The sequence below is a fragment of the Letharia lupina genome, assembly GCF_014066315.1.
Source record: "Letharia lupina isolate WasteWater1 chromosome Unknown contig_8, whole genome shotgun sequence".
Classification (NCBI taxonomy): domain Eukaryota; kingdom Fungi; phylum Ascomycota; class Lecanoromycetes; order Lecanorales; family Parmeliaceae; genus Letharia; species Letharia lupina.
In genome coordinates this window covers 542,388-564,243 of record NW_023502977.1, presented here as the reverse complement: position 1 = coordinate 564,243, position 21,856 = coordinate 542,388, and the positions used below count along the sequence as shown (strand labels likewise).

The window sequence follows — 21,856 nt, the reverse complement described above, 5'->3', positions numbered from 1 at the left end:
TGTTGTTGACACATATCAGGCAGCGAGGACCCTCGGCAGGATGTTGGTTGTTGAAATTGGAAGGCTGTGTGGGAAGCATAAGGAGCCATCTTTCAACGATAGTCTCACTCACTTCTCTTTCAAAGTCACCTTGCTCCCAAGAAGGCAGAATGTCAGATATAGCTTCGAAGAAAACCTGGCCTGTGGAGTGCAAGGCTCACTAGAACATGATAGCATTCTTTCGCAGACTGAGCGGTCTCCAAATGACCGATTTCTGGATTTGCAAGCTTTTCAGCCCTTCATTTCGCGACACTTTATTTACCATACTCTGGCACTTTGCAAGTAAATCTCAGAGTAACTCGGCTATTATCCCTGGATTGTACAAGCCGCCAGGATATGGAATAGTGCTGATGAGCCACATGAAGGGTTCATCACTCCAATATGCACCGCCGAAACTCGTATCTGAAGCGAGCCAATGAATGGAGGTACAGAGGGGATGTGCTTTGGATCTTTTGGTGCACAGATTCTGATTAGAAACAAGGGCAGGGGTATATACACTCACAAAAGCCCACGAAACGGCGGACTACTTTTTCTATCAGCAATCAATCCCTCTTCCCCGTCCCATAACCGTTCATTCCAGATCCAGGAAATGCGTAGCCACCACCCCTCTCCCCTCCTGTTCTGTCCTTTCCATACCTTTTGATCCTTCTCGGCAACTCCACCCCTCTGAAATAAGCCAAACTCGCCGCCACGCCCACACCCCCGCTTAAAAGACAATACACCACCGTGCTAAGATGTACATGGCCTCCTAGACCAGCTTTCCCCGTTGTTGATGGCGGTAGAGTTGGACTAGTGTACCAATGCACTGAAAGTTGGAGGGCAAGCGGATCGCCAATCACTATCCTCGTAGATGCGGAGGACAGTGAAGGCGAAGAGTATGCCGTCGCGGCTAATAAATCTGCATCCTGAGTCGCTAATTCAGGGCTCGTGTGCAGCAGCACGTTCAATTTTGGCGATATGTGTAGGTGTGAAAGCTGAAGAGCGCCGGAGAGAGCAAATATGAGAGGTATGAAGTCGTCTGTTGTGGGAGAAGTGGTTGAGGGTGAAGATATTTGGGTGGAGGTCAGGGGATGGGTGGGAATGCGACAGGTCAAAGGGGCATCATTGTGGATGTAGAATTCGAGGAGGTGGAAGAGGGGATCGTCAATGGACTCGAGGGTGCAATTAATGTCTGAGATAGTCAGCAAAAGATGTGCACACTCGAAATAAGACACTGGCATGCCTTTCTCAACGCCAAAGTAAAGCTCGAGAGGGCGCCCCGTCTCATTGCACGTCATGAAAGAAATATACTGAAGCTGGCCCTGATCATCTGTGATCTGACAAAGTCAGTGCTTGGATAGTACTCCGAGCAGGCATAGCCAGGCGAGGCTTGAATGTCGACGGTCTCTGCTTGCTTACATGTTCTCCAGTGTCACTGCGCACAAGACACAACAGTTAGCCATTCGTCCCAGTGTTTCTTTGCCTTCCATGAAAAATCGTGCCGCTCTTGAACCGGAGGATAGAATACTCACACCGTCCTGTTTAAACAGCTAACAGGTATTGCATCCCCAGGCGCATAGCTGGCCTTTTGTTCAGCTTTGGCTGGGCTGCCAGCCTTCGGAAGAGAAGAGAAAAAGGACAGAAGGGTAGAGCAGACTAGCCATGTGCTGCGAGAGCTAAGGACCGCCATACCAAAGGCGAGCTGGACTTTTTACCGACTCATTTCAAGGAGAAGCGGAAAAGAAGTATTGGCGCACTCATACTGCACCGAACTGTTGTTCGTTCCTGGGTCTACGGGGTGCATGTTTTGGCGGGTCGATCGACCCGAGGGACCCTAGCCGGCTCCAAAGGCCCCCCAAGAATCATACGGTCATTCGAGGAGGCCGGACAGACGGTCACCGAACATCATATTCATAGCAATTTTATTGAGATCTCATCTACTTTTTTATGTTCGTGAGCCAGCTATGCACGTTTTTCCGTTTCCCTTTGATGGTTTCTTGTTCAGGCACGCACGCAACAACCTTTAGATACCGGCCTTCTTCTTAAACGCATTGATCAGCCCACTCGTACTGGCATCGTGGCTCGTGTTCTCCCCACTCTGATCAAGCTCCGCCTGGATCTTCTTTGCCAACGATTTGCCCAGCTCTACACCCCATTGGTCGAAGCTGTTGATGTTCCACACAGCTCCTTCGGTAAAGGTGAAATGCTCATAGTATGCTATCAGCGCTCCAAGCGTCCCTGGTGTGATTTTTTGGGTGAGGATGGATGTTGTAGGTCGGTTGCCGAGGAATGTCTTGTGGGGAACCAGCTCCTCCGGGGCTCCTTCGCCTTTGACTTCGTCTGGTGTCTTACCAACCATCAACGCTTCAGCTTGCGCGAAAAAGTTCGATGCCAGCATCCTGTTGACATGTCAGCTCAACATACCAAGTCGAGCGATTCTGAGAAGCCTACTTCTGGTGCTTATTGTGCTCAATGGGATTATGGCTCTCGGCGGCAAGGATGAAATCCGTAGGGATAAGCTTCGTCCCTTGGTGCAAAAGCTGATAGAATGAGTGCTGGGCATTTGTTGCGGGCTCGCCAAACAAGATGGCTCCAGTGGTGTACTTGACGTAATCGCCGGACCTTGTGATGGCCTTACCGTTCGACTCCATTGACAATTGCTGAAGGTAGGCTGGGAAGCGGCTCATGTATTGATCGAAAGGCGAGACTAGATGTGTTTGCGCTCCGAAGAAATCAGAGTACCAAACGCTGAGAAGGCCACCGAGCACAGGGATGTTTTCCTCGAGCGGGGTCTCCTTGAAATGCTTGTCCATTGCATGGGCGCCTGAGAGAAATTCATGGAAGTTGTCGAAGCCAATGTACAGAGCTACGCTCAGACCAATGGCGCTCCATACGCTGTAGCGGCCCCCGACCCAGCTCTCGAAGCCGAACATATTCTCCTTGTCGATACCAAATTTGGTCACCTCCTCGACATTGGTGGACAAGGCAACGAAGTGCTTTGCAACGTGAGATTCATCTTTCGCTGTTTCAAGAAACCAGTGCTTAGCAGTGGTAGCGTTGGTGACCGTTTCAGCGGTGGTGAATGTCTTGGAAGCAACCAAGAACATAGTTGTTTCTGGGTCGGAGGCACGCAATGCCTCTGCCATGTGACTGCCGTCAATATTGGAGACGAAATGCAAGTTGAGATTCCGGTCACCGTAGGGCTTCAGAGCTTCTGTCACCATGACTGGTCCACTACAGCTTCTGTCAGCCTGATTTGCTGCCTCTACGTTACTGACTCGACCCACAGATCAGATCCACCAATGCCAACGTTGATGATTGTCTTGATCTTCTTTCCAGTATACCCTTTCCACTCTCCACTTCTGACCTGCTCGGAGAATACCTTCATGTGCTCCAAGACCTCATTGACATCCTCGACGACGCTCTTCCCATCAACCTGCATAGGTTGATTGGTCACGTTACGCAGAGCAACATGATACACGGCTCTCTTCTCCGTGAAGTTGATCTTCTCTCCGGCAAACATTTCATCTCGCAGCTTTTCCACGCCAGCTTCCTTGGCCAATTGGATGAGCAGCGAGAGGGTGTCTTCGGTGATGAAGTTCTTGGAGAAGTCGAAGAGGATCTCGGATTTGTCGGCTGTGTTCTTGAAGGTACGGGAGAACTTTTCAAAGCGGCTAGGGTCTTTTTCGAAGAATTCTTTCAAGACAATATTGCGGCCCAGTGTAGTGTGATGCTGCTGGAGCTGCTGCCATGCTTGGAGGTCACTAGCTTGGGCGAAGCCAGACATTGCCGCGGTACTGTCGGAATGAGGTTTGTGAACGCGTCTGGTAGATAGAGAGGATGGGGGCTAGTCCTTATGAAGAGATCGAAGCAATTATGAATTGGTGGAGGATATGGAGGCGAGTGTTTTTTTTGTGAAGCTGGAAATGAGTTGCCCAAAATTGAGAAAGAAGTGCCCCACCATCACTAAAAGCTCCCACCTTAAGTTAAGGTAATTAGCAAGCTTGACCTATTGGGAGCCTCGGTGAATTTAGAGTGACCCAACTTTTGAGTACCTAAACAGCCGTTTCTGCATAATTCCTCAGCCACCAAGAAGTTAATTTTATGATCAAAGGCGTGAAAGACGAAAGCGTTGGCTTGCACGTTTTGCACATATTTCGATATTGACCGCCTGAATAGGGCTGTAGGCCGAGTTGTTTGGGTCAATCCAGCGGTCGTGTAATTCCTATTCGTTCAACCAAGATTTCCAGCAGAATTAGCTCACCTAAAGTACTTGGCAAAATGCACAGCGAGGACAATACTACACTGCTCACTTAGCATGCTACGCTCTACCCAACGGTCACCTAGTCGTAGTGCCGCCCTCAGGGATGATGCATGGTGGCTTGGCACGGTACATTTGGATTTTTTGTTCGCATTGCTTTGCTCGGCGACAATGGTTGAGTATGTGTGTGGGTCTCTGCCTATCACATGCCCCTTTATCAAGTAAGCCCAGCTTCTGGAAGGACACCCTCTCTTCTACGCCTGATCAGATGCTTTCATGCTTGTCTCTCCTTTTCATTCCTTTCTATACCCTCTCAGCCGGTAACGCTCCCAAACGATGGATCCTTTACACTGCCACCAGCATCTCCGAGACCAGCGACAGGACGATTGTAGGACCAGCCTGTGAATTGCTGTTGCATGGTTTGCGAGAGTATCGGTCCCTCGACGTAAGAGTCGGTGGGCGCCTCTTGGGTGAATTCCCGGTCAAAGTTCGCCGTGTCAAGCGCATCGGTCTATGATAATCAGTTTTTTTGGCCAAGACGAGCAAGGGCAATGGGGCACCTACCACATTGGGCTTGAACGTAGGATCGTATCTTCGCTGCAATAACTTCCTCCAATCGATAGCATTGAAGAATGGGTGAGCTTTGATCTCAGACGGGCCCTTGGCCCCAAGCCTTTGCTCTGGTCTACGATCGAGAAGCTGCATCAAAAGGTCCTTTGCCGGCAACGGCACAATCTCCGGTCCTGGGAAGTGAAGAGGTTCCGATAGTATCTTTCGATACATCTCGTTGGTGTTCTCATCGTAGTATGGAGGTAGGCCTGTCAACATTTCATAGAGGAGCACACCCAGGGTCCACCAATCCACCGATTTGTCGTAACCTTGACCGAGGAGTAGTTCTGGCGCAAGGTACTCAGGAGTACCGCAGAAAGCTGCCACGCGAATTAGCAATATGTTCTTGCGGATGTTTGGGTACTGGAAATCTACTGTTCGTTCGATCCTCGTCCTTCATGTCCATCTTGCATAGTCCGAAATCGCATAAAGCGATGTGTCCAGAATAGTCGAGGAGAATATTTTCTGGTTTAAGATCCCGGTAGACAACGTTGAAACCGTGTAGACATTCCAAGGCGCAAAGGAGTTCAGCGGTATAGAACCTTGCTCTATTGACATCGAAGCGCTGCTCGCGCTGCAGGTGATGGAAAAGCTCACCACCATTGACGAAGGCCAACACAAGGTAGAGCTTTTCAGGGGATTGGAATGAAAACTTGAGGGGAACAATGAACGGATTGTTAATCTGGGCCAAGACTGACCGCTCAGCAAGCGTGTGCGCAACCTCGGATCTGGAGATAATGTGGGCCTTGCGGATCGTTTTGAGAGCATAGATTCGATGGGTATCATTTTTCCTATTGCTGTATTAGCGCAAATTCCTTCGAGCTCACTTTAGGCATTGTTTGCACGTACCGGACTTGCATCACTTTGCCAAAGCTACCCTTCCCAACGACCTTCAAGAGCTCAAAGTCTTCGATCGTCAAAGTTCTATGCCGATTCTCGACGAATACAACACCAATCTTCAGCGACCCCGTTCCGAAAGCAACATCCAGCCATTCACTACCCACTTGTCCCATTTGTCGCTCCTGCTGAGTGAATGCAGCCATTCCTCGCTCCCGATCTTTCTTACTAGCTTTGGGATCCTCTACGTATTGCTTGACCTCCTCGAACCGTGGATTGACACGAACTATGCCCAAGAAAATATCTTCGCTCCTCCCTGCGCCCGTTCTTGCGTTAGGGTTTCGAAGGTATATTTGCGCCGTTAATTCTGTAGCACGAGAGACATCAAATTTGTAGGAGGTATTTTCGCCAGGCCAATATGGATTCTGTGGACTTCCAGATACAGCATCCACAAAAACTTGGACCTTGTCAAAATCGAGGAGGGCGTACGGAAGGTACCGCGAGGAGTAGCGACCATGAATGGTAGGGGCGGCGTTGATACCTCCGCCCGAGGCGGGACGAGCATTTTGAGCGTAGGATCCAGCTATTCCACCAGGAGTACGTGACATTGAAGAATCGCCACGCATCGATCCAGCCACGGAGAAGCCATTTGATGCCGAGTTCTGATATTGTGGATTGTACTGTTGTTGGTAATGAGGAGGCAGTGAGAAGTCTTTGCCTTCATGAAGAGTTACAACAAGGATTCCAGGTTTAAGTGGCGCTTGAGGTGGAGAAATCATAGCTTCAGACGCAGCTAGCGACAGTGAGCACTGGTAAAGGATGAAGAACGTAACATTTACCAAGATCATTGCTGCTGCTGGTACTCAGCTTCTCTTCCATGGGCTCAACTGAGTCTGCTTTGATTGTCGAAGTAGAGGTCGACCGGCCTCCAAGGGAATTCTTCAGAGGACCCAGGTGGGTCTCCTTGAATTCTACGGGAAGTCAGTCTTGGCTGGTAGAATGGTACGACAAACTTCACTCTTAGTCAGGTTCCAAGACATGCTGTTGGTTTGGGAAGTTTTTGTTGCGGGCTAGAGGAAGAGGGGTTGAGATGATAGCGGTGGAGCGGTAGGATGGCGAAGGGTCGTATCGTTGCTAGTTGGAGAGAAAGGCCGTCACGGTCTCTTTGGTAGATAAGCGAACCACCACAGTTAGAAGATGGCAAGACAGGTAAAGAGGGTGCGGGGTATCAACGATGAAGGCATTCAACCCTGCTCTGGGCCATGGTGAGCAAGTGTTCAAGGGTATTGTTCAAGAGAGTAAAGGGTACGAGGGTACAAGTTACAAACGCTCTCCAAAACATTGCGGAGGCTCGCTTACCTACGTAAACGCTGGTCCGCTCAAGGCTAGTGGCGGCTCATGCCGTCTTTCAACCTCAATGCATGCTCTAGAGATGCAGCATACTTGTAGATAAGATGAACATCGCAGGCTGTTCAAAGTCTATCAACCTCTTCTTTCAATCTCTCTAAAATCTTCCAGAATACCACCAAATGACTATTCCTGCCTGCAGATCCTCAATCCAAGACATTGTGCTCGAATGCACCCAGCGGCTTAGAGCTTAGCAACCAGGGCCGCTACCACCGAAAGTGACAACTGAAGCGGTACGGATTCCTAGATCGAGCGTACCGATACCAAGAAGAGAACTCTCCCGTCTGAAGCATTCTTAGCGGACTGTTTTCATACACAAGTAACCATTTGATTAACTTCAGGCTCATGATTGGACTTGATGTAAGAAACGCCGGCGCGTGCACAGCGTGGCTTTGTCTGACAGTGTGTGTATAGTAGTATCAAAGCAGGACAAATTCCCGGAAGTGCGCGATGGGGGTGATAAGGAAGAAGACCATATCGCGTGGGACCGAGGGTGGACTCAAGTATATCTGTGATATATGCTCCGCCGATATCACTGCCACTGTAGGCTTTTCCTCTTCTGATCTTTGTGCCTCAGCCTTAGCGCCACAACACTAAGTTCATTTTAGGTTCGCATACGCTGCCACGTCTGCACCGACTACGATTTATGTGTGCAATGCTTCAAGGATGGATCGAAGTCACGCGATCATGATCCTGCGACCCATGAATTCCTGGTGATCGAACAGCATTCAATCCCAATCTACGACAAAGACTGGGGAGCGGATGAAGAGCTTTGCCTCTTGGAAGGAGCAGAGGTATACGGACTTGGCTCCTGGGCTGATATAGCCGACCACATTGGGGGCTATCGGACAAAGGACGAAGTCCGCGACCACTATATCAAGACCTATGTCGATAGTTCAAAATTTCCATTACCAGAGAATGCGGATCCCGGCGATAAGCATTTGTCAGAGGAGGTACCGCGGGAGATGTTCCAAGCACGCAAGAAGCGGCGGATAGAAGAACGAAGAGAGGAAGCCAGATCAGCCCCACCAGCGACACCTAAGCAGAAACCTACGGCAAGCGTCCCAGCATGCCACGAAGTCGCTGGGTACATGCCTGGCCGCCTCGAGTTCGAGACGGAATTTGCCAACGAAGCCGAAGAAGCAGTTCAGCATATGCAATTTGATCCCGGTGACGGCCTGAACCCGCGGAACGGCGAAGTCGAGCCAGAAATGGAATTGAAAATGGTAGTAATGGACATATACAATGCACGTCTGACTTCGCGAGCCGACCGGAAAAAGGTGATATTCGAACACAATTTGTTGGAATACAAGAAGAGCGTCGCGCTTGACAAAAAGAAGACAAAAGAAGAAATAACGCTTGCTAACAAAGCCAAGCCTTTTGCGCGAATAATGAATCACGCCGACTTCGAGGCTTTCACATCGCACCTCGAGTTCGAACATAACCTCCGTCAAGCTATCGCCCAGCTACAGGATTGGCGCCAAATGCGCATTGGCGACCTCAAAACGGGTGAAAAGTATGAGCAAGAGAAACAAGCGCGCGCTGCACGTCCAGCTCCTACAGGAGCGTTCGACCGCCAAGCAGGCGTGCGTCCGGAGAAGAAGAGTGAAAAAGAATCGAACGTCAAGGCTGCTGTAACCCTTGAACTTACGGCGCCGGAACTGCCCGAGCGCCTGAAGCCGATACCTCCAAACCCTGTGCCACCTCCATCGACAACAGCTACAACAAATGGCGTCCATCCGAAAGGGCCCCTCACGAATGGCACATCAAATACGGCCAATATTCCTCCTCCACAGCATGAAAAGAAAACTCGCTATTCTGTACCGCCATTGAATGGCACCGCCCCCCTAAAATTAACCAGCGAAAATGCGACGGACCTGCATCTGTTAACCAATGAGGAAGCAGAGCTGTGTTCCGTCGTGCGATTGATGCCAAAGCCATATTTAGTCATTAAAGAAACGGTCTTGCGGGAAGCCATGAAGAATGGAGGTGCGTTAAAGAGGAAGACAGTTAGGGAGCTGTGTAAGGTACGTCGAGTTTTTGAAGTCATTTGGCTTTGGCTCAAGATGCTTATGACTGATGCTGTGAGAACAGATTGATTCTTCGAAATGCGTAAAGCTTTTCGATTTCTTTGTACACTCGGGCTGGATTGTGAAGGCCTAGGGACGACGATTTTGCAGCATCGGGAAATGCGGCCAATGTGCTGTTCATGTAGATCCTAGTGGATTTCCTAGGAACATACATCTAAGTCTAGGTCGTCATTCGCTTTCAACGCCATGCTACAGTTACGCATTTGCGCGGCCAAGCGAGGCTATTGCTAAAATCCATGCCAAAAACGCATGTACGATTAACGTAAAAGGTCAAGTCCTACCATTAGAGTCACAAGAATGAGGCACCAGGGAACGTTTTCCTCCCTTCGATGTTGACGTTGTACTCCAAGATTCCCTCCTCGGTCGCGACAAACCTAAGGTGCACAGTCAATAGAGCCCCCATTTGAGAAGAAATAAAGCGGGAATTACAAATTGCGGCCGTCTTCGCTCCATCCGATCCCCATGGTGATGAGGCCCGCTTCCCGCCTAGGACTTCTCTGATACCTTCTCAACAGCAACTCCCGATCGATCTCATCATACACGACGTCAGCTCTGCTGTGGGCTGCTCTCATCTGCCTCAACGATCGCACATTATCTCTGGCACGATTACCGCGTGCCTCCAACGCATCTGCATGTTCGACCATCATGAGGTCGTTTGGACGGTCAAGGGTAGCTTGCTGTACCGCTGTAGCTTGCACACGACGTTCCAGATTTCTTGATTGCAGGCTGCGCAGTGTATCAGGCGGGATGTCGGCAGACGACATCGCATCAGTGATGGTTTGCCAAGGATCCGTGGGATTGAAGGGGGTATTGGTGGCGATTGCGTCGCTTGTGCTAGCAGAAAGGCGCGAAGGGGAAGCAGAGAGGGTTGGAGTGGCCGTATCAGGTGTAAGGCTCGAAGTGTGAGGTGATGAGGTATTAGAACTCGAGTTCGAGTTGGACATGACGACTGAACTGCGGCGGCGCGGTTGATATGAGCGGTCATTCAAGCGAGTTCTCTCCCGTTGGCGTATGAAATCATGGATGCTCGCTGATGAACGAGTTTGAGGATTAGATGAAGGAGAGGGGATGCCACTCCATTCACGAGATTCTGTCCGTCCGGTAGACGATGGGTTGTAGTTCACTCTAATAGGAGCGGTTGGAAGGTTGCCAGAAGAAACGGAATTACTTTCTTGTAGACGTCGCAGGCCAATGGAGTCAATCAATTGCCGCTCACGCGATGCTTGTGCTGCTGCAGCGTCACGTTCAATTCTTCTTCGCTCAGCGCCAAGCTCCACGTTGTTCGCCGTACGTATTACAGCAGCGAGCTGATCTTGTGCTTCCAAGGCCTCCCTGTGCCTTTCCACAAACCTGCGTTCGATCTCTAGTTGCCGCTGCTCTGATGTAGTGTCGTACTCTTCTATTTCCGCTCTAATGAGACCTGGGGAGTCGGTGTGTAGGTCGATAGTTTGCCTCGATTGGAATGCGTTGCGCAAATCTACCACGCATACATGGCCTTGATCTTCGGACTGTGTTTTTTTAATATTAGCTTTCACTATCAACGTAGAGTCTGGCTCGTTAGTCGAATTGGGGAAGAAAGTGGGAATATTGATCAACTCTCGACCCCCCGCCACGCCTTGTGACTGAGATTGCGGTACAAGATCGAAGAAAACTCCTTCAGAATTGTGCTTACCCTACATCATTTCGAAGTTAGCATATCTCTTGTAGGATCGATTTCATGTCGTGAAAGAGGTCCGTGGAGTAATGCAGCCCTGAACAAGTCTTGCAACTGAGAATGTATTAGGATACTGAAACATTGCTAGAAAAACGCAATTTACCAGGCTAAGAGATCCCATGGCCCTGGGGAGAAGCTCATTGATCGGACAGCCCCTGTGTGGATATGGGACATTGAAGGTCGAGAAGACCTGAGTACTTCGATTACCGCTTCCTCAGCATCCATATCATCGTGAATCAAGGCTGTATCGAAGATCGTGATAACACCATTCTGCGAAGCGACGGCGCAAATATCTACACAGGATTTGTAGTTAGCATGACTTCCTCGAGGCAAAACGTCCGAGCTGTAAACTAATTTGAGGAACAAAAAGGGATTTTGGCTTCCGAAACATCTCGTTTGATTCAAGTCCGGTTACAAAATGGATAGATTTCTCCGAAATGTACGTACGACCGGATGGCGAGAAGGCAGTAGAGACTAATGGTGATCCCCGCAGTCAGCAACTTCCTTTTGAGATCAAACCTTGAGCCGTGAGACATGAATGGGGAGCAATGATCCTCGAGACATGTCTCACGACTCGACATTCGGTACAGAATAAAAAGGCAAGCCCTAGAGAACACGTACAGCAGGCATCCTTCGATTCTGCGAGGCTCAATTTGAGCCCCGCAATCTCATGCCACTCATAGCTTGCGTAGGACGATACGCCATCGCTTAGAGCGCTAGGTAACCGCACTCTTTTGCAAAAGAAGGCTGTATGTCTATCTCCAACAGCAAGGAGAAGCTTCCCATCTGGTGATATCGAAGCATGATTCATGGCAATCGGGAATTCGAGCGTTTCAAGCAGACGAGACTGTGTCAGCGAGAAGATTCGGACGCTTTGGTCATTGTTTCTGAACACAAGACGTCAATCCTCGTTCCCAGGGCGCAAATTCAGCATAGCTTACGCCAATACAGCCACGACTTCATCCTCTCGGCTATTCTTCTCGCTTCGTAGAAGATGGATTGTGATTGAGTTGACAATATCGGCCCCAAGTTCATGGGTCTGTAACTCATACGAGCTCCCATGGGAAGGTCGAGGCCATTGCAGGACTACACTTGGATCGCTGGTGGTACGTCTATACTCGGGGTCCAGGTCCAGAGGCAAGAGCTCATCGACTTCGGCATGCTGCCTGAAGGCTGTCGTCGGCCCATCGCTGCTTTCGTTGATACTGATAAAAGCACATCGCCCGTTTTCTCGTCCACCGACACAAATCCAACCGTAGCCAGCGTCAAGACAAACAGGCTGCCAGGGTAAGCTCTTGATCAGCTTTCTTTTCCGTGTAGAGACGTGTAAAGCGTAGATCTCATGGTGAGAGGCATAGTAGATGATGTTGGGGTCTTTGGTGCTTATGAAATTCTTAAGTTGGTTATGTCTATGTATATCACAAGGTCAGGAAACCTTTAACGGACAGTAGTAAGAGAGACTTCTTACTGTTGGGGTATCTTGAGAGGGTAGAAATGCCCGCAGGACGAATGGATCAAAGACTTCGTTTCACAAGGTCTATAGCCTGTGGTCAGTTTGATTGACGACGCCTCGTTGTACAACTCCATATCTTACTTTATATAGTCAATTGTCATTATGTGGTCGCAAGGAGCCTTAATGCTGCATCAAGTTTTGACGCACTGGGAATGTCATCGAATCAATGGCAGGAGTTGGCGTTCTGCGGATAGGGCTGACCACTTCGATGAAGTTTGCCGCCGTCAATCTTTTTTCTAAATCTTTTTTCTACTACTTGAGTACTTCATCCTCTCGTCTCTCGACAAATTTTCCATCACTCCTTGCGAAATTCTGCAGGTGCAAAACCTCTTACTGTTTGATCATCAGTGGCTGTCAGCCGTCAAAAAATGCTTTCGTCGAGGGTCGCCAGATCGGTAAGGCCGCCCCAGGAACATCACGTTTTGCTCGCAAGCTCACCACTGGAGCTCTAGCTGCCTCGCACCATCTCAGCATTCTCACGTTCCCCCGTCGCCCGCTCGCCTTTAGCATCTTCATTTATTCGATGCCAGTCTTCAGGTGGCGAAGGGAAGGTAAAAGGCCAAGTGATTGGTATTGATCTTGGTGCGTGCCAAAGCCTTCAAAGCCCACATATGACTATCTGCTGAGACCAAATACAGGCACAACCAATTCAGCTGTCGCTATCTTAGAAGGCAAAACACCCAGAATAATAGAAAACGCCGAGGGTCAGTATTACTAGGCGTGCTCTGCATTTTCGTGCAACTGTACTAAAGCATTCCCTCTAGGAACGAGGACAACACCTTCTGTGGTCGCCTTTGCGCAAGATGGCGAGCGACTTGTCGGCATATCCGCCAAACGCCAGGCTGTCGTAAACCCAGAAAATACTCTCTTCGCTACAAAGCGTCTCATCGGGCGCAAGTATACCGATGCCGAATGTCAGCGAGATATCAAAGAGGTACCATACAAGATCGTCCAGCATACGAACGGAGATGCTTGGGTCGAGGCTCGGGGGCAGAAATATTCACCTTCTCAAATTGGTGGCTTCGTTCTCCAGAAAATGAAGGAAACCGCTGAGTCGTACCTCAACAAGGGCATCAAGAATGGTGTCGTCACTGTGCCAGCCTACTTTAACGACTCACAGCGTCAAGCTACCAAAGATGCTGGGCAGATCGCTGGTCTTGACGTCTTGCGAGTTGTAAACGAGCCCACAGCTGCTGCGCTTGCGTATGGACTTGAAAAAGAAGAAGATCGTGTTATCGCAGTCTATGACCTAGGAGGCGGAACTTTTGATATTTCGATCCTTGAGATTCAAAAGGGCGTTTTCGAGGTCAAATCAACCAACGGCGACACTCATTTGGGGGGTGAGGACTTCGATATTAACCTCGTTCGCCACCTAGTCCAGCAATTCAAGAAAGAATCTGGTATCGATCTGTCAAACGACCGGATGGCTATACAACGTATTCGTGAGGCTGCCGAGAAGGCCAAGATCGAGCTTTCGTCAAGTCTTCAAACCGACATCAACCTTCCCTACATCACCGCTGACGCGTCAGGACCCAAGCATATCAACCTGAAGATGTCAAGATCCCAGCTCGAAAACCTCGTCGAGCCCCTGATTGGCCGGACCATCGATCCAGTGAGAAAAGCCTTGAAAGATGCAAACCTGCAGGCGAAGGATATCCAGGAAGTCATTCTTGTTGGAGGCATGACTCGCATGCCCAAGGTCACCGAATCAGTAAAGAGCATCTTCGGCCGGGATCCTGCGAAATCGGTTAACCCAGATGAGGCTGTGGCTATCGGTGCTGCTATTCAAGGTGCTGTCTTAGCTGGTGAGGTTATGGATGTACTACTGCTCGATGTTACGCCCCTATCTCTTGGTATCGAGACTCTTGGTGGCGTTTTTACGCGTCTGATAAACCGGAATACCACTATACCCACCAAGAAGTCGCAAGTATTTTCCACAGCAGCAGATTTTCAGACTGCTGTTGAGATCAAAGTGTACCAGGGTGAGCGTGAGCTCGTCCGTGATAACAAGTTGCTCGGAAACTTCCAGCTCGTCGGTATTCCGCCAGCCCACCGTGGTGTTCCTCAAGTTGAAGTGACCTTCGACATTGACGCCGACTCCATCGTGCACGTTCACGCCAAAGACAAGTCCACCAACAAGGATCAATCCATTACCATTGCATCTGGATCTGGTCTCTCGGAATCAGAGATCGAAGGGATGGTAAACGATGCCGAAAAGTACGGAGAGCAGGATAAGGAGCGAAAGTCAGCCATCGAGGCAGCCAACCGCGCTGACGGTGTTTTGAACGACACCGAGAAGGCTTTGAAAGATTTTGCTGACAAGCTCGACAAGGCTGAAGTGGATCAACTGAAAGAGAAGATCTCCACGCTTCGAGAGTTTGTTGCGAAGAACCAAAGCGGTGAGGGAAGTGCAACGGCAGAGGAGCTTAAGGAGAAGACAGATGAGCTGCAAGTGGCAAGCTTAAATCTATTCGACAAGATGCACAAGGCACGCACAGAGGAGCAGCAGACACCACCACCGGGCAATGCAGGAGAGACACCACCAGAGGGCCAACAAGGTAGCGACAGCCAAGGCGAGAAAAAGCCATAGGGTACCACGTTGAAAAAGCACTCTTCCTTTGAATCCTTGTCTTCATTGAAGCCTCTCATCTTGTGACCTCTTGTGTACCCGTACTCCGTTCTACTGGCGTTTCTCTCGCATATGGCGCCAGCAGTTTCTTCACCTGTTGTCTCCCTACGATGACAGATATTACTGGATCTTACGGCATGGTCAAAGCGCTTCTTGTAATTACATAGGTTAATGTTAGACGGAACAAAGAACACTCCTCTCACAGAAGACTGAGAATGATAGTGAATGTATAGTGACTTACCGTCTTTGAGCCACCCGTGGCACCAGTTGTGCTTTCCAGTCTCCCACCTAATTTGCCCTAGAGCAACTCCGTAGTTGCTCAGTATCACATGTAATAAAATACAGGTTCAAAACACAGCCAGTTCCTCAACGTTTGCATGTTCATACTCTCAACATAATCTTCAGCAGCATAGCCAGTTTCATACGATGGACAAGTTCCAAGCCTTTGGGAAGAACATAACGTGGGTATCCGTAAGGGCTCCCCTTAGTCCTGTCTGGCTAGCTAAACAGTGGGCAGGTCTTCGTTCTCCCCTTTCGCCGCTCGGACTCAACAGTACGTCAAAGAGCAGCTAGGCACTGCTGACGACAAGGTACCACCCTCCTCCAAGACTCTTCAAGAGCTGTGTGAATGTTGTCAGCGCAGCTGAAATATCCTATCTAGACTGAGCTCCCACCGGACTACATCGAGCTCGAGAAGCGCGTTGATGCCCTCAAACAGGTACACCAGAAGCTTCTTCAAGTCACGTATGCTTTGGACTACCTTGAATACCCATCGTCCACTCCCCACTGATAGATACGAAGCTCGCAATACTCAAACGAAGCCTATGACTACCCTCCCAACATCCGCGAGTCCTTCAACGACCTTGGACGTACCATAACCGATAAAGTCAACCTCCTTTCCCACGCCAAATCCCCCGCCGAAGCCCAAGCAGCTTTCACCGCTCCCCCTAGCGCAAAGCCCCAGCCGAAGACCTTCCCCCATGCTATCGCTCGCGCCTCCCTCGCCGGCAGTCAGTTGCTCATCCAGACCAATCCATCCTCGTCAAGTGGCGAAGACCCACTAGCTACCGCTCTCGAGAGATATGCCTTGGCGAGCGAGAAGGTGGGAGAAGCCCGCTTGGCGCAAGACCAACAGATTCAGCAGAGATTCTTGGCAGGTTGGAGCACTACGCTGAACACGAATTTGATGTTTGCGACCAGGGCGAGGAGGGGTGTGGAGAATGCGAGGTTGGGGCTCGACGCTACGAAGGCCAAGGGGAAGGGTGGAAAGGGGGAGGAGGATCTGCCGATGAGTGATGAGCATAGAGCTGAGGTGGAGAGGAAGGAGGATGAGTTTGTGGGGGTTACCGAGGAAGCAGTGGGTGTGATGAAGAATGTGCGCTTTGCCCTCTCCCATGGACGAGTGTCCAACTACGGGTTTGCTAACATAGAGGTGGATGATAGGTCCTTGACACGCCGGAGCCTCTACGCAACCTCGCGGATCTTATCGCTGCGCAGCTGGAATATCACAAAAAGGCCTACGAGATTTTGAGCGAGCTGGCACCTGTTGTTGACGGGCTTCAGGTTGAGCAAGAGGCGAGCTATAGGTAAGCTGCTCTTCGGAGTTGGTTTCTCGCAGTTTAGGGAGGGTTCAGTATTGGAAGACAAGATTGCGGGATATTAAACGCTCCAGACATAGTATCTGACTGTAAGACTACATTTGAATGAACATGCTAACTCCAGATCCTCGATAGGAAGAGCCGTGATGGCAGTTGAATGGTCCCCTGAAACGGGGAATCTAACCGGAGGAAATCTGATTCTTTCTTCCATGGACTGTGGTCCATTTTCCGTTACGAACACAAACTGCACTTTCTGTCCACTGCACTTTCTGTCCTCTCCAGCTTGTCCAGCAGCAACCGTAGCCGGCGTTGTTTAGAGAACGACGCACCTTGGAATGACGCTTTACCAATTGAATCACATACTTCTGCTATTTCCAATCAATGCATTGCGACGGCATCTCACACCAGAGATGGTTTTCAGGTCATTGGGAGTGCATATGCTGAAGCAAAGACCGAGCTCAAAGCCTTTCCGCAGGCGAAACCACCACCATCAATTTCTATATCCCATACAATTTGCCTATGAGTTCACGCAGGTTCACCCAGCTTCGCAGCAAGAGCATACTGATAGCATCCTAGTCAGTATCTCTCTTGCTAGCATAAGCATCTGGTCTGAATTTCTCTGAGTGCACTCGAGATCTCAGAGCTAGTCCTTGCTTGCCCTCAGAAATCTCACTTCGTCTGGTAGTTCTTCGGTTGGTCTCGAGCTTGAAGTGAAACGGCTTCAAGTACTGAAGAGCTGGTCCTCCAGCCTTGCAGACAGCACATCTGTGAGTATCGCTGCGCGTGCACGTTCAACGCAATGGGCTATTCTGCTGATGACGCCGTTGGTTCGATAATTGCCGGAGAATATTTGCGTTTGGTGTTCGGCCGTTCGTCATTGTCCCTTCATCCTTCGGCTCCAAGTCCAACAGTTCCCAATATTATACTTCTGACTACCCACTTTACCGCTCCACCAGCAGCTACCAAGCCCAAAGCTGTCAAATATCTGCATCCCAGTAGTATCCTCAACGCCTCCATGTTCTGGACAGCAACAGCCCATGCAACACCTCGTCGCACCCAATCAACGCCTCCGCCTTGCGTGGAGAGGAAGCTAAACACAAATGTCACGCTGGAGCTGTTGAGTGGTGGTTCCGTGGTCGTGGTAGGATTCGTGGCTTCTGATGTATCACCATACTTCCAGACATCCATCAAGATGGGAAATAAGGACAGGCAGGAGCTGACAAACAGAGCCGTGGAGATGGAATTAGGGGTTGGCTTCTTCGGCGGAGCTGGAAATGGAGCGAAGGTGTTACCACCAGAATTGACGCTGGGGCCGCCTTCATTGCTATGCTCATCCTTTGCTGTGGCACCAAGCCGCCAAACAATAGCCAGCCAACGGATGGTCAAGTGCTGAGAAAGTGTGGTGAAGGCACAGAGGAAGAAGTAGAAAGCGTATTGGAGGAGTACGGGGAGCGTTGGGATTGGCGAACTGGCTGTGAGGGGTGGAGGAAAGGATTCGATGTGGGACCAGGTAAGGTAGACGTCGAAGAGGAGGAGAAGGGTGCCGAGGCGGGTGATGGAGGGCTGATATATAAGCTATTAGTAGTTTTTCACAAGGTGTTGGTAGAGAAAAGTGTACGTCGAGCTCATCATCATCACGAGAGAGGCGATTGAACAAAAGGTGTCTGTAGACCTGTCAGATCGTTAGCCTTGAGCACTCTCAGTAAACGCCAGCATAACTGATGACAAACAAACGTCAACAGGCTGATCGTCTTATGGATACCTGCTTCTTCTTCCTCTTCTTTAGTCAAATCTTGCTTACCTGTGGTTTCACAAGCACCAGATCAATAAACAACACTACAAAGTCGTGCTCGACATATTTGTCCGCAAAGCGCTTGCAACGCGGGCATTGCGTCAACCTCACGTCTCCACCCGATCCAGTGTTCGTAGTCTTGAGCTTCTTTTCCGGAACCTTTGGTACATTGGGAACGGGCCTCTGTGGGCTTGAGAAATTTGAGGTGGACTTCTTGTGGGTTGGGTCAGAGACAGGCGGAGCGGTGGCTTTGTGATTTCGGCTATGGAGGACGTGGTAGAGCTGAGAGACGGGATAGCAACATTCGATACATATTGGCATAATGCCCTAGAGAGGATCTTCACATCATTGCTCCTGTATTCCCTAGATCCCTAGAGATCCATGAAAATCTGCTGTTGTGAAAGTGAACGAATATTCGCCGACTTTAACCCTATAAATAGCCTAATCTATGTGGGATTGAGGCAGAGTACTCGCACTCACGAGAAGGACGTCTACTGATCATTTCTAATATACGATACTTTGGTCACGGTCATGAGGATTCATTCATGCATTCGTTTCTATTCAACAGACTGCTATCGCATAATTTAAATATCAAATGCCAGCCTAGGGTAGCAATTCACCGAGTCTCGCAGACTGGATATTGCCACGAGACATGTCGGCTGGAGATCAAAGCTCATGAGGATTCATCGCTGTTCACAAAGGCGATCACGAAAGAGAACCTACGCCAATGCTCTCCGGGCGTTTCATTATCCCGTCAACGCAACAGTGTGGTGTTTGCTATTGCGACCCATCATGGAGTGGTCGGATTATAGGTTTCGGCAGTGGATTGACAGCACTGGCGGGCAAAGACTTATGTCAAAGTCGCCAACAGGGCCTTCATCACTCTCGAGTCAGGCGCTTGAGGTTGATCAGCTCAATGTCTTTTGCCAATCACCGTACAAAGCTCAGGTTACCTTTGCGGTCCTTCTCAATCTTGACATCCTTCTCACGCCTCTCTATGATGACTTCATCATACTTATTCTCCTTTCTGTGCTCCTTCTCAATCTCTCTCTCGATCTTCAGCTTCTTCTTTTCCGCTTCAAGGGCTCGTATCTCAGCCTTAATGCTACGCTCGTCTCTGCTGTTGTTGCGCTCTTTCTCACGGTGAGGAAGGACCAAGGCCAAAGGACCGTTGTGCATGGCATTTGACTCGCCAATTTCCTCTATGACCTCGCCGTGCCCGACCGACTTGGATCGATGGCGAGATTTGCTGCGGGTTGACCTCTTCTCAATTATGACCGAAGGTTCAGAGGGGCTGCTGCTGCTGCTACTGGACTCGCTTTCGGACTCGCCGCCTTCCTCTGAATGACCGCCTTTCGTTGAATGACCGCCTTTTGTCGAATGGCCGCCTTTTGTCGAGTGGCCGCCTTTGACCGAATGGCCTCCTTTGGTTGAATGGCCACCGTGCGTAGATTTACCACCACCGTGGTGGGACTTGCCGCCATGCGTGGATTTCCCGCCATGAGTAGACTTTCCGCCGTGAGTAGACTTTCCGCCGTGAGTAGACTTTCCACCATGAGTAGACTTCGCACCATGCTCGGAATGACCGCCACCATGCTCAGAATGTCCACCAGGAATAGAGCCACCCATAACGTCCCACTCGCGGACTGAACGTGGCACTTCGGATGGCGGTGGGGGAAGCATGATTTCTGGAATGACGATTTCGCGTCGCTCAATAACTTCCTCTGGTGGATGCGGCGGAGCTTCGATCATGTATGTGGTGCGGCCTGGCTTCCGCATGAGTGGGAATGACGAGAGACCATGGGAAAAGATTTGACTTACTTGCGCCACGATTCATCTCTTTGCTGACGTTGATAACTTCATCAATCCGCTCTTTATCCAAAGCCTTCAAGATGATGACCATTTCGCCCTAAACAAAACAGATCAATCAATTTGACTATATTCTTGACGAAACCATTGCTTACCTCTTCTTCGAACGGATAGCCTAGCTCTATAATAGCTCGCTTGTTCACCAATTTCCCCGGCATTCTAGTCTTGCCTTTCCTTGGAAAGGGTTCTTCTTCTTCGACCTCAAAACTCTCCCTCTCTTCGAACTCGGGTTCAGCACCCCTCCTCCTTCTGACCGTAGAAACTTCTCTCTCCTTGTATCCTCTGAACTCTTCATCGCCGTAATAGTCTGGTTCTGCAATCCTAATTTCTTCAAAGTCTCGTTCGTATCGGGGTGGGCTTCTCCTGCGTCTACCGGGAGCTGGCATGGCAATAACCTCAGGTGGTTCCCTGGGGTATCTAGGTAGCGGCTTCCGATCAAACGTGTCTAGGCTACTCTGTCGACGGATTATGCCTGGCCTGGGAGGCGCTCGCGTCGCCTCGTAGCCCCTTCGGCCCAGTGGCTCTGGCCCCCTGCTGGGACTACTCTCAAAGTTATCGATGTCCTCCTCCTCGTAATAGCGCTGCTGTCTGCCCACTGACCTGCGAGCAGGTGGGCCGAATCTCTCTTCTTCGAACATGCGGTCTCTCTCCTCGAAACGTTCACCACGCGCAACACGAGGAGGAGGGGATTGGAACTCTTCGACAGCAGTCTCTCGGCCACCAGCTCGAGGTGGCGCATAGCGTTCATGTTCTTCGAAACGGTCACGCTCGATCACTTGACGTCCGCCTCGTTCACGGTTGAATCGCTCCGCGTTCCAGCGTTCACCACCTCCTCCGTAGTCACCAAAGCGTGACATGGCAACTGATTGTAGAGGTGGAGAAGCAGGTGGAAGCACAGTCTCTGCTAATTGAGAATCAGGCGGTCAAATGATTGATGTCCTTCAGCAATAATGTAATTGACTGCTCACGAAAATGTTGAGGATGACTCAACTCTGGGCAGTCAAATTGGAAGACTGAAGCCGACAACGGTAGAAACTCCGAATAGCTACTTCTACTCAACTCACGCCTGCAGCTGTTGTTAGAAAAAGGTGTCGAGCTTGAAATCAGGATCATACGAGAATCCCACCTGATGACGCTGAAGTGGGAGAGTGGGAGCCCGTAGCCCGGCTTTGTCATCACAGCAGGGATTCCTGCCCTGCCAGACGTGCCAGCTTACTCGTTCATTTCTACTTGTTTTGTCGCAATGTGAGCACGAGGCAGCGTTATATACACGTTCATCATACTATCTAGAGGACCTATATGTACATTCAATAGCCAAACATTACCTCAGACATGCAACCTGTCTTCGAATCTGCAGGTGACTGCTCTGATGCCATTCAAGCGAAAAGCGCCTGCGCCGAAACTCCAATGCTATGCTGTTCAAAAGACAATTCGCATGCCTGTGTCGAGCGTCAGGAAACAGAGTCGTTAGATCGCTGGGTCATAAGATCGTCTAATCGTGAAACCCAGGAGCTACTAT

The 21,856-nt window shown here is 50.0% G+C and overlaps 7 protein-coding genes across 7 annotated transcripts; 3 read left to right on the top strand and 4 right to left on the bottom strand.

The window, feature by feature from the left end:
* Positions 1–581: 581 nt before the first annotated feature.
* On the bottom strand, positions 582–3,805 carry HO133_010048 (uncharacterized protein; the record flags this gene model as incomplete). The annotated part of the gene is made up of 7 exons (XM_037300904.1): positions 582–1,210; positions 1,262–1,355; positions 1,438–1,453; positions 1,551–1,620; positions 2,050–2,417; positions 2,470–3,252; positions 3,297–3,805. 7 exons carry the CDS (start codon positions 3,803–3,805, stop codon positions 582–584), a joined length of 2,469 nt encoding a protein of 822 aa, XP_037153721.1.
* Positions 3,806–4,592: 787 nt separating this feature from the next.
* HO133_010047 (uncharacterized protein) lies at positions 4,593–6,765 on the bottom strand (the record flags this gene model as incomplete). The annotated part of the gene is made up of 6 exons (XM_037300903.1): positions 4,593–4,790; positions 4,844–5,208; positions 5,264–5,633; positions 5,716–6,518; positions 6,565–6,696; positions 6,744–6,765. The coding sequence occupies 6 exons, from the start codon at positions 6,763–6,765 to the stop codon at positions 4,593–4,595; spliced, it is 1,890 nt and encodes a 629-aa protein (XP_037153720.1).
* Positions 6,766–7,582: 817 nt separating this feature from the next.
* Positions 7,583–9,295, top strand: HO133_010046 (uncharacterized protein; the record flags this gene model as incomplete). The annotated part of the gene is made up of 3 exons (XM_037300902.1): positions 7,583–7,675; positions 7,741–9,159; positions 9,227–9,295. 3 exons carry the CDS (start codon positions 7,583–7,585, stop codon positions 9,293–9,295), a joined length of 1,581 nt encoding a protein of 526 aa, XP_037153719.1.
* Positions 9,296–9,647: 352 nt separating this feature from the next.
* On the bottom strand, positions 9,648–11,747 carry HO133_010045 (uncharacterized protein; the record flags this gene model as incomplete). Its single annotated transcript, XM_037300901.1, has 4 exons — positions 9,648–10,730; positions 11,135–11,229; positions 11,384–11,410; positions 11,558–11,747. The coding sequence occupies 4 exons, from the start codon at positions 11,745–11,747 to the stop codon at positions 9,648–9,650; spliced, it is 1,395 nt and encodes a 464-aa protein (XP_037153718.1).
* A 249-nt stretch (positions 11,748–11,996) lies between these two features.
* On the top strand, positions 11,997–15,039 carry HO133_010044 (uncharacterized protein; the record flags this gene model as incomplete). Its single annotated transcript, XM_037300900.1, has 4 exons — positions 11,997–12,223; positions 12,798–13,000; positions 13,088–13,153; positions 13,214–15,039. 4 exons carry the CDS (start codon positions 11,997–11,999, stop codon positions 15,037–15,039), a joined length of 2,322 nt encoding a protein of 773 aa, XP_037153717.1.
* A 465-nt stretch (positions 15,040–15,504) lies between these two features.
* HO133_010043 (uncharacterized protein) lies at positions 15,505–16,833 on the top strand (the record flags this gene model as incomplete). The annotated part of the gene is made up of 6 exons (XM_037300899.1): positions 15,505–15,539; positions 15,596–15,668; positions 15,740–15,822; positions 15,880–16,453; positions 16,522–16,664; positions 16,812–16,833. The coding sequence occupies 6 exons, from the start codon at positions 15,505–15,507 to the stop codon at positions 16,831–16,833; spliced, it is 930 nt and encodes a 309-aa protein (XP_037153716.1).
* Positions 16,834–17,561: 728 nt separating this feature from the next.
* HO133_010042 (uncharacterized protein) lies at positions 17,562–21,194 on the bottom strand (the record flags this gene model as incomplete). The annotated part of the gene is made up of 7 exons (XM_037300898.1): positions 17,562–18,239; positions 18,295–18,348; positions 18,478–18,750; positions 19,352–19,365; positions 19,422–20,234; positions 20,290–20,377; positions 20,433–21,194. 7 exons carry the CDS (start codon positions 21,192–21,194, stop codon positions 17,562–17,564), a joined length of 2,682 nt encoding a protein of 893 aa, XP_037153715.1.
* Positions 21,195–21,856: the final 662 nt, after the last annotated feature.